This window comes from Amaranthus tricolor, chromosome 13, assembly GCF_026212465.1.
Source record: "Amaranthus tricolor cultivar Red isolate AtriRed21 chromosome 13, ASM2621246v1, whole genome shotgun sequence".
NCBI classification, from domain to species: Eukaryota; Viridiplantae; Streptophyta; class Magnoliopsida; order Caryophyllales; family Amaranthaceae; genus Amaranthus; species Amaranthus tricolor.
Window position 1 is genome coordinate 3,600,775 of NC_080059.1, and position 12,076 is coordinate 3,612,850.

Genomic DNA, 12,076 nt, shown 5'->3' on the forward strand with positions numbered 1-12,076 from the left:
AAAAAATATGGAGAACATGGATGAAAAAGACAAGAATAAAAACGAAAGTTCACAACTTAACGTATAATTTAACACTTTTTTGACATTAATGTTATGACAACTTAAATTTCAAAAATACAATACTATTTTATGGAATTTCTTTAAAATTTACTACTATTGACCTTTCGCAAAAGTTTGTTGTTAACGTATCGAATATCCATTTTATTTTTTTAGGGTTAAATTTGTAAATATGTAATGTGTCTTCAATAAAATGAGTTAAACAAATAAAATTTTCAAATTGAGATTTAACATTTGTTTGAATAGCTGCTTTTATTTTAATAAATGATTTCTTCACATCTAAAAAAATTGTTTCTTTACGTCTTAAAAAAATAAATCAAGCTCCAAAATCAAACCAAGTTAATTCCACAAAAATATACTCCAGAAATTCCCTTAAATATCAATGCTAACAAGATTCATTCTCATGAGGATTTAGTGTTGCCTTACTTGGAACAAATACTACTTTCTTTAAATAAAATATACTCCTAAATAATAATAATAATAATAATAATAATATTAATAATAGTAACACACGAATAAATAATTTTTCCTCAAATATGAGCAAGGATAAAAAGCAAAAAATAAATTTAAAAAAAAAAGCAAAAGAAATCTATAAATTGAAATTGAATTAAATGTTGTCCACTTTTACGACCGCCTCTGAACACTACCAGCAACTTCAATGGCGTTATCGTCATCAGAACAAGAACCCGCAAATGAACAAATCATCAAAACAGGCACAAAACTTGAAGTAACTTCAGAAGATGAAGGTTTTCGAGGTTCATGGTTCACTGCAACAGTTAATCAGTTATCCTTCCCATTTCTTGAATTTACATATAAATTTGTATTCTTTCAAAATGCTGAGGGTTCCGAACTACTTCTTGAATTTATTGACGCCATTTTTTCGACCCATTTTTCTTTGAGCACTTCATCGGCAATTCCCCCTTATGGATGATTTGTAGTGGTGGGAAGGTGTTGTAACTAGGGTTTTTTTTTGTTCTAGAATCTTCTTAAATCATCATTATTCCGTTTCTTCCGTCGCTCTCCCTGAACAGATCGATTTCTGCTCACTAAGATCTTCGGTTACATCGTGAGTGGGTCAGTGGTTTTTGTAGGTCCTACCTTTGGAACATCATTGTGTTTCTCCTTCTCCTGGTTCAGCCGTTTTTAAGCTTTTATTTCTGTCTAAATTCAATTCATGCCTTCATGGTTAATTTGATTGATTAACTATTACCTTTTGGTGGGTGTTTTATGTTTGTTAATTTGTTTGCATAATTTAAGTACTACTCCCTCCGTCTTAAAAGCACACAATTGCACAAAGATAAAAAAATGACAAATACAATAAATTTGAGAGAAAATGATTAAAAAATGATTAGCAACTTAATCTATACTGACTTGATCGATAGTAACTAGTAACTCGTAGCCAAATTTTACTTGAAAAATATCCCAACATAACTGATAAAACAAAATCAATTATTAACAGATGACAACTCAAGACCAATTGACACTCGACTAGATCTTAAACTGAACCGTTACTAACTGTTCCAACCTGATAGCAAAATGTTCTTTTTCCATAGCAGCAACCCTTTTAGGGTCTTTAGATGCTTGTTTGTATGTGATAGGTTCAGTGAACATGTCACATGTGTTGGAATATAAGTCATGTTGAAGGCTCTGAGGGTTAGGATTTAAAGTAACAATGTTACACCAATGTGAATATTACAAATATAATCATTGAGGTAAGGTTGGGCTTTATGTGTTCTGTGAGATTTTTTAAGGATAGGTTGTGAAACATTTATTTGGTTAAGAAAAGTTCATTAGGAGAATCTGTTTGAGATTTGGTCGTTGTGAAGGTAGTGAAAGGTTATAGACTGCTGGTTGCTGCATTGAACTATCTGAAGAAGAATCAAAGAAAGTGTAGGAGTCAGTTTAGAAGGTAAAACTTCATGTGGGTGTAAGTTATACATTTTATATGCTTTTTGATGAGGAGGATAACCCAAGAAGGCAAGATTACACTGATACAGTCACATACAAAGAACACCATCAGTTAAATCCTTGAAGTTATTAGTTTTAAGATTGATGAGCAGTTGTATACTTCTATTCTCTTTGTTATTGTTCAATACAAAGGTCTTATAGGTGTTTAGTTTTGCATATTAGGATTCTAGGAAGCAGTATACCCCAATAAAGGAGGAAAGACCACCAAAGCCACAAACTTTACTGTCGGCTATGGCGGTGTTTGAAATTCTTTACATTCAATATCCTTTTTTCTGATGGTAATTGTGAATTGAACATTGCTTCGCGTGATATTCAGCGGGTTTACTCTGACAGTTTGTTGGTCAAACCCCAAGCAGTGAGCCAGTGATAAGGGGAATTAGGACCTATAGTTGTAGAGTTGACACATATTGTCAAGACAATTAGATTAGCTCACCTGATCCAAGTTCAAATCAGCATTTCAAAGGGGAGCAACTGAATCTTGTGGGGATGATCACAAAAGTGTAGTGAGAGTTACAAACAGTTATTCCATCTATTCACAATAAGAAAGTTTGGGTCCTAAGTAATTCCTATTATAAAGATTTTGAGCACTTTCTGTCTTCAGCATATCTTTTCATTTTACATTGTTTTTTGCTTCTTTCATTCCCTGCATTGCCCCCACCCCTGGGGAGAGGTTGTTCTTTCTCCCTTCCAGAGATTATATTAAGATAGTTTTTTTTTATGATAGGAGAATGAGCAACAAAAGGAAGGTAAAACCACTGTTCCAAAGAGGATGAGAGGCAGACCATTGAAAGTATCAGCTTTCTCTGTTTGTCCAAAAACGAAAGAAGCAGGTATACTTATGTGGGTTGTAGACTACTACTTGTAGTCATCTACTTTTTTTGGACAAAAGTGCAGTGAAAATTACAAAACGAAAGATAATTAGACAAAAAAAGTAGATGACTACAACTTGTAGTCATCTACTTTTTTTGTCTAATTATCTTTCTTGCAATCCAATTACAGTTTCTTGTATTTTTACTGTGAGGATTAAGATTTTGTCATTGTTGTTGACGTGCTCACTTTTTTAGTTCATGTATACTTATGTGGGGGGCCAGATCTTGAGGAAGAGATGAAAAGGTGGTACTTTTGATGCCGAAGAGAACGCTGAAAGATCCGCCTCGACTGGTAATGGTACTGCTCCTGTTGCCACTGCTGGGCCTTCTGGAAGTAGTGACTCAACCCCTACCGATTTTCATGAAATGATGCGATTGAGTGACATATGTAGGCTTAGAATTCGACGTACTCCAAGAAAGCAAGTAAGAAAACAGAGGAAACTCTCAACAGGATCTGCCATGTTTAATTTAAATGAACCAAAAGAATCTCAAACTGAAGGTATTGATAAGTTTCTAGTGAAGTGTTTGGAGTGACTCAAAATTTATTTTTTATGCTTAATGCTTGTGGAAGTTGGGATTTGGCGGGCATGCGTTGATATCAAAGATGCTCTTATTAAATCATAAATGGTCTATTACACTGACTGGGTTTGAAAGGAAACTTGTAAGCTAGACCACACCTTTAGGAGTATGTTCTTTTCAACTTATTGTGTTCTTTCTTTCAGCTCATTTAAGTTTTGAGCATCAGTGTTACATAATTTGCCTTTTGTTCGCGATTCACTCAATTTGGCTCAAAATAGCCCAAAACTGACTATAATGCGTTTTTTGCAATTTGCGATTTGCAAGAAGATTAGTGAATCATGTGACACTATACAGGCCCTAACACACCCAAGTCCCAACTTTCACATCCCAAATGATGAAAGAGGTCAGAGAAAATTAATTGGACTTGTTTCGGTATTTTAAGGGAGTTGTAGGAAACCATAGTGATTGTTCTTGAAATTTTGTACTGAAGTGAAGTCTGTTGGTGTTTTGTCTTGGAAACAAAAATCTGTTCTGTTCCTGTTATGCAATGGAGTATGATTTATTTGTACTGCATTAGATCTGAATTTCTTTGTGAAATGTATGATCATCTAGATGACTCCTTTATCTGAGACATTCAGGTTTTTGACGAAAATTCTGACGATGATAGGCCAATGTCGGCTGGGTGTGAAGGCGCACATTCTCTTCCTACAAATGATTCAAGTAAGTTTCAGTTCAGCACCTTTATACAATCACTTTCATTTGCTTTGTCAAACTGAACTTTTGCGCGTTGAATAACTTGTAGGGCGCTGTTCTTCTGGGTCCTCTGATCATTATAATGAGAGTGTAGAGACTATTAAGACGGAGTACAATATAGATGAGCCCGTACAATCAGATCTCACAGTAGCTGTGCCTGTGAAAGAGCAAGACTTGCCTTTCGTAAAAGGCTCCATTATTTGGCTAACTGTTGAAAACATGGAGGTTTTGAAGCGATTGCCTCAAAATCCTCATTTCCGTCCATTGTACGACTGCAAGGAAGATTTTCGTGAAGGATTTGCTATAGGCAAGCTGGTAAACTTTGCCAATTTAGTAGAGAGGATATCCAAGGCTTGTTTTTACTCACCCAAAAGCCTCTTGGCTAGGTATCTAGAGTATCTCGCTGTGTTTGAAGAGTTCGGTTTTGATGTAGAACCAATAAGAGAGAAATTAAATACAATGATATCCATAAAGGTTAAGTTCGAACGAGCTCAATATACATGTAGAGATATTGAGAGTCAGATCATGGAGCGCAACCTTGAGAAGTCAACGATCAACGAGGAGTTAGAAGAGGCAGATAAGAAGATATGGGAGCTGTTGTTTGAGAGGAAAAAGAAAGAGGCGGAGATTATCTCACTTCAAACACATATTGGTGCCATCAAACATATCCTTGAAGCCACCCAAAAGGAGTTTGAGAAAGTAGCAAACTTGATTTTCTAATTGTATTTACTTGTATACAGGTCTTCAAAACTTCTACGTGTATATAGCATGAGCAGGTTTCAGATTAGTTTTAGGAATTGGGGAGAGAGCCTCGCCTATCTCTTATAGAAAAACACGCGAACAAGCAAGGTTACTGAACGTTAAAATTGCTTGGTGCTGCTGCAACAATGAGGCAGTTGTGATAGGATGTTAATAGAGCTGTCCAGGAATATTGAATGGGTTGAGGAATGCTATTCAATTGGTGCAGAGTTTGCTTTAGAATCTTGTGTTCAAGCTTAACTGATGGCTGTCACAGAGAATCATGTATTCCTTCTGGTTGCTGATTTCTGCTTGTCTATGCATCATGTGATCATTTCAATGGCAAGTAGCTCTGCTTAGTTGAGTTCGGATGGCAAATATAGTTTGTAAAGAATTAATGAACCATTTGATTAGTCTATTCTAATTTGAAATAAATAAACTACGCATTTTGTGCTACATGAATAAGTTTGTTATAAAGTATTTAAACTTTTTATATTCTTATGAGTTTGTCAATATTTTTATTTTAATCTGTTTTTGTTTTTTTACTTCACCATATTTCTGTTTCGACCTTAATTACTTTCTTTAATCAATATAGTATTATATTCGATATGAAATAAAAGAACTAAAAAGTAATAAAATAAAAATAAATAAAAGAAAATATAAAACACCTCAATTTCTTTATTAATCGATATAGTAAGATAATAAATAACGATTGATAAGATAGAGGAATAACAAGTAATAAGAAATTGCTTTGAGTTGTGCCAAAAAAAGACGCCACATGTTGTGTCCTGTGTTATGTCATGCTATATTCCTATATTTTTGTATGCGCTAATCTGTTTGCGCTTTCTTTTGGTATCAGCCCATACTGTCTATATGTTGTGCTATGTTACATACTTCGTGTAGATGCAACTCAAACCTAATTATAAAAAATCGTAATAAAGAATATAGAAGTTATACTCTAGAAGAGAGTTAAATCAAACATAGAACTTGATTTGGCAGAAATAAAAAGGAAACAAAACAATTCAATTGTTTATGGAATTCATAACTAATGTAGTCTTGGTTTAGACTAGAGTTACCCAACTCTTAGAATTTCAACTCGTATATCTTTATTCATTGTAGTTGTTGAGCATAGATACAATCTAAAAGAAACTTATATTTATCTTTTAATAAATGTAGAACAACGTCTCACGGTAAGTGTGAATGAAAGATGGAATATCAAATTGTGGACGTTGGGTGGAGTTTTAATTTTTTTTCTTTAATTTTTTATTTTTTTTTAAAAAATGACACTAACAGCTTTCTAACAGATAAAAGTTTAATAATGTCATAATGGAAGAAGATTAAATAACATAGAAATACCATTAATAAAGAGTACTATTGATAAAGTGCTAAAGACAATAATATCATTGATAATTTCCAACAAACTAACTACAAAAAAGTTTACCAATAATTTAAGTATCAATTTGTTTTAAACATTCAAATGATAACAATAATATGATTTAGCATTTTTTTTTTTTACCTAGGGTGTGTTAGAGAATTGTTACAAGCAAGATGAGAGATTATTAATTTTCTTTGTAAGCGGTGAGAATCAAATTCTTATCACAAAGGTGAAAGAAAAAGTCATTAACCATTAAATAAATCCAAATTTATCAATTATACATTTGAAACCAATTCAAACTCCCCCATAAATCGCCAAATAATCAGAAGTCTGTTATCAGTCAAAATTTAAGTGAAAAACTCTATCTAATACCTACTCATTTTAACTTAACATAATTTTAATATATTAATATACTAATTTAAGATATTTAATGAAATTATTTTATAATTACATTTTTTACTTTCATCATCAAAAAATGAAAATTCAATAACCTTAAAATCATTCCACAAAATAGATAGGTTTACCTAAAATATAGTCTATTCAATATACTAATGAAGAAACGATTAAAACACATGTCGACTTCACAATAAAAATTATCCGCTCTTTTCATGTACTTATCATTAGGCAAATGTTTCTTTTTAGCATATCATATGATATCTTTCTAATTAGATTTGTTTAATATATTAGTAACAAAAGATTTTAAAACTATATCTTATTTACTAATTTGTACCATGTACAATCAATCAAGATATGTAGTATATTTTCATTACAATGGATAATTATCGGATAACATATTTTATTATTTATGTAAAAAATTTATTTTCATTAAAATATTTTTGTAATAAATTAAGAAAGGAAAATAATTTTGAAATAGTTTTTTTTATAGATAATCATATACATTACTTACGTGACTATATTAAAAAAGCTACACAAATTAAATAGATTATACATCAATTATTTAAGTAAATAAAAAGAAAAGATGTTACAAATAAATTTCAAATGATAATTCTATCACCTATGTTTGACAAAGTTATAACACATAAATAAATAAATGAGGTTATAAGTTGATTATTATAGTGAAATAATACTCTCGTTTTTTAATGAAGTTCTCACAAGAAATGTTTACGAAAATTAAGAAAAATAGAATCTTTTAGATCTTAACAGGCATAAAATTTTATTAAATAATAAATTTAATGGAGGAAAAGTGGAGATCATAAACATTAATAAAACATTAAATAATAGTGAAAAAAATATGCGGACCGTAACTAATGGAGTAAAAAATATTTTTATAAAGTTAATGAAAAATATATAAGGACCATAAAGAATATAAAAGTGTTTAAATGAAGTTAATGAAGATATGTGGGGACCATAAGTATTATTGAAATATTAAATTAGAATGAATAAGGTTATTTTTGTTCAAAGTTTGTGACATAAACAAATATATTCTTTATGAGAACAACAAATGAAACACTCAAAATGACAAATGGTGAGAACTTCTTTAAGAACCGGAGGGAGGGAGTATGTTCTTTAGGCTAAAAACTTATTTTAAGGTTTACAAATATATTAAACATTTAAATTATTATTTATATTATTTTTTTATGTGTTGAAATTTTCTATTATTTTTATGTAATTATTTATAATCTATATTGTTTAGTGCATGATTTTATGATTATGTTATATATATATATTAGTAATATAAATATTTCAATCTAATAGTAATACTTTTACAACCTTTTAAAACAAATTAATTTATAATTTCTATTTGATTTAAGAGTCATATAATAACTTAATTACTTATATAAAATTGATAACTTTTCATTTAAATAATTCATAAATCGTGCTTGACACGAGAATCTATCTAGTAAAATATATTAATAAAGAAACGACTTCAGACACGTATCACACTGTCATTAAAAATTTTCTCTTTTTTTTCTATTATTCACATGGAAACTTTTGATATTTGACTTGATATTTAGGAAAACTATTAACTCGTTAAAATATGTAATATTTGTTGATTAAAATACGTAATACATGTAAATCTTTATTTTAATTTAGATAATAATTCATCATCATATAATGAATCAACTAACTAATTTGACTATTTTTTTAACTAAATCCTCCCTCCTATCTAACAAAGATGAAGAATTTTTAAATTTTACTTGTCTCAATTATGAATAAGTTCTATAAGTATATTTTTAATATTGTTTAGATTATTTATTCACTTTGATAATGATAATATCATAACAAATACAAAGATTTAATAATTAAATTTATATTTTAAATGAATTAATTTTATAAAATAATATCATTATTTATATCAATAAATATTTATAACATCCGTATTTTACACGATAATTTTTCAGAAAATTGAAATTATGGTGGAGTAAAGTCCACTTTTTCCGCACCATTATACTTAAAAATATTAGTACAATTCTCCCTTTTTTTTCACCCTTTCTTCCTTTTCTTTCACCCTTTCTTCTCCCCCTCTTCTCTGAATAAAACTACCTGAATCTTCTGTGTTCTCTTCTAGCAAGCTTTAACAATGGCGTCATCTTCATCAGAACAAGAATCAGAATACGAAGAAACCTTCAAAAAAGGCACCATAGTTGAAGTAAGCTCAGAAGACGAAGGTCTTCGAGGTTCCTGGTATACTGCAACAGTTATCCGTTCCCTTTCTCGGAAAACCTATAAAATATTAGTAGAATACCACAATCTTTTTGCGGATGATGCGGGTTCTAAACCTCTTCGTGAATCTGTTGACGCCATTTTAGTTCGGCCCATTCCTCCGCGAGAGCCTCATCGGGTGTTCTCCCTTATGGATGATGTTGATGCTTTTCACCATGATGGTTGGTGGGAAGGCGTTGTTACTAAAGTTTTTGTTCTAGAACCTTCTAAGAATTATTGTTATTCCGTTTTCTTCCGTTGTTCTCGTGAACAGATCGATTTCTGCCCTCAAGATCTTCGGTTACATCGTGAGTGGGTCCGCGGGAATTTGTGGGTCCCGCCTTTGGAACATCATTGTGCTTCTCCTTCTTCTGGGTCTGTCCTTTTTAGCTTTAATTCCTGTAGTAGATTTCATACATGGATGAACTTGATTGGTTGTTTAAAGTATGGAATTTGATGGGTGTTTGTTAATTTTTTTAGATAATTAAAGAGCTAATAAGATATTAATCGGAGCGTTAACACCTTTGATTTAATTGTATTATTGATTAATTATTCAGCTGGTTGTTCAAGGTATGAAATTCGCTTGGTGTTTGTTTATTTGTTTAGATAATTTTTTTCGAGTCGGTATAAGACTAGATAATCTCTAAAGGCTAATTGATCCATCATGTAGGTGGCGAGGATGAACCCTGTCATAAGGGCATAAAGGCGAAAGGAAAAGTATTCTTTAAAGGCAATTTCAAAAATTATTATATTTTTTGAACAATTTTGTATCTTTAAACACTCTCCACAAACATGTTAAAAATGCTCAAAATCTCTATTAATACAGGCAAGACCTTAAGATGTTAATGGAAAAGTTACCACTTTTTAAGTTAGGTTCATGATTAGTAAGAATAATTAAGGGGAATAACGGCTGTGATTTTGTGTTTAAATGCTGTGGGAGTAGACCACAATGAAGGAGATAAAATTTAGTTACTGATTTTTGGATAAATGTGTTTTGGGGAGTATTGGACTATTAGTGAATGGATGATGCATGACAAGGTTTGGCTAGATGGGTCCTTGTATCTCCAACTGGGTTGTACTGGATTCTTTGCACATTTCTTGATTATTAAATTATTTAACTTCCCTTTTCATTTTTAAAGAAAGATACTACATATGCTTTGTTTGGATGTTTTGCTGTACTTTTTGGTAAATAAATATTCATGAGTAGTTAATTTGTGAGGTATGATTCGAGAAGTAGAATTCATGTGGACTAGTGAATTCTCGTTAATTTAGCCGACCTATGTCTTTTGGTACTGAGGCTATAACATTAACTAAATGTTTATTTGGATAAAACTCAATAACTTTTAATCATATGAGTATATTATGTCTGTAATTCATGCATTAGTTCATAAAATTGGAAACTCTTGTAATCCTATTAGTCTTGTGTAAGGAGTGGAGTTTGGTTTTTCATATGGCTCGAGCATGTTTGGATTATGTTACAAATATTGGTTTATGTTATGGACACCAACAGTAACAGTTGATGTCCTTACCAAGAAAAGAGAAAAATGGAAGTAAAAAATAATGCTTATCTATTTTTTGCTGATTGGCAGCGCGAGAAAAAGGAGTGGGGAAGACGGGAGAAATGGTTATCATTTAGCTGGTGATATGGATAGGGGAACGGGGAACGGAAGAGATGTAAGAAGGAAAAGCGGAAACACTCCAACGAAACAAGGTTTGACGATGAATGGAAATTGCACACTACAAAGGAGGAGCAACAGTCGTATTATCAACAATGGTGCTAGTAAGAAACAAGGATTGACAACCTATGGAAACGTTAAAAGATCAAGGAAGTAGGGTTAATAACTTTTCAGGTAAAATTGTTCGCTGTATGAAACTTTTTATGGTATCTTATGGTTAATAACCTTCAAAATAAAAAATGACTTGATCTTTTGCATGCTTCAAAGTTCAAAGAATAAGATGAAGAGATAATTAAATCCTTTGTCCTCTCATTTCTTTTGTCATCTGCTTTTTTTAATTTTCTATTTTTTTAACGGCACGTCTTGTATGAGACTGTCTCACGTTGAGACAACATCAAAACAAGTAGCCCATAGGCTAGAAGTTTCTATTAATTGGGCTATTTAATCTAAGTATGCGGCATGTCTCATGTTGTTGGCATGTTATTGGTAGTTGTAATGCTTTAATTATGGCTCAATGGGATGATAATGGTGAGATGAACTTTAGTATATAGAACTAAGAAGTATAATGGAGGATAGACAAACTATTATAACAAACACACTTCCTAGTGCAGCGTGCAATAAACTCTCTCTGGTGTACTAAAAAAAATTAGGGAAGTAATAGTTGATCCACATCCAATACGGTAGGATTTTTTTTGAATTTTTGTTGTCCTAGAAGGACAAATGTGCTCATTGGAGATGCTCTACTTTGGGTGTAAAGAAGTGTAAAATATGCTAATGGAAGAATTCTGAGGTCACACCCTCTAAGTAACATGCTTGAATGTGATCTCAGCGTATCGAGCATAGCTGAGATCTTGTCCTGTCAAAGAACACCAAAACATAGATGTAGATGTTAGTATTATGAGAGTATTCATAATGAATAGTACTTGGTTTATGTAAGAAGGCGATTTTCATGACTATGTTTTAGGATCAAATGCTTGCTTGGGTCTTGATGAAGGGATTCCCTTATCCCTTCCTCTCATGTCCTCAAGGCTGACCATGCTAAGGTTGACAACCCGTGACTGGTTAGGTCATGCTGGGACATTCAACTTCCTAACTTAGGAAAAAGTGATAAAATTTAGAATGGTTTGAAAATTGTTTTCTTCTGTACATTGGTGTTAGAATGTCATTTGAGTGAGCTAATTGACATGTTGCTGAATTGTTTTTGATTCACAACAGGTCGACAACTAGCAAAAAGGTGATGGATGATGGTCTCTGTTTTCTTACAAGAGCTTCGTGGAGGACGTTGTGGTTTTGTTGCCTCACCTATGATTTCTTGCAGCTTTTGAAGCATTGCAGGCACCAGAATTCTATAATGGTAAGCTCCCTTCACAGTTTACACTTTAAGCTAGTTGGCAAAGTTCATCGGTGACGTTGTTGATCCTCCTTTTGGAACAGAATCATGTATAGGCTCTTATTAC

At 31.9% G+C, this 12,076-nt stretch overlaps 2 protein-coding genes across 2 annotated transcripts; both read left to right on the forward strand.

Annotated features, from left to right (window-relative positions):
* Positions 1–3,577: 3,577 nt before the first annotated feature.
* On the forward strand, positions 3,578–5,334 carry LOC130798230 (DUF724 domain-containing protein 5-like). The gene is made up of 2 exons (XM_057661132.1): positions 3,578–4,133; positions 4,216–5,334. Exons 1-2 carry the CDS (start codon positions 4,085–4,087, stop codon positions 4,884–4,886), a joined length of 720 nt encoding a protein of 239 aa, XP_057517115.1. The 5' UTR covers positions 3,578–4,084; the 3' UTR covers positions 4,887–5,334.
* Positions 5,335–8,669: 3,335 nt separating this feature from the next.
* LOC130798354 (protein AGENET DOMAIN (AGD)-CONTAINING P1-like) lies at positions 8,670–11,973 on the forward strand. Its single transcript, XM_057661295.1, has 3 exons — positions 8,670–9,318; positions 10,533–10,793; positions 11,835–11,973. The coding sequence occupies exons 1-2, from the start codon at positions 8,822–8,824 to the stop codon at positions 10,774–10,776; spliced, it is 741 nt and encodes a 246-aa protein (XP_057517278.1). The 5' UTR covers positions 8,670–8,821; the 3' UTR covers positions 10,777–10,793; positions 11,835–11,973.
* The last annotated feature ends 103 nt before the right edge of the window (positions 11,974–12,076 follow it).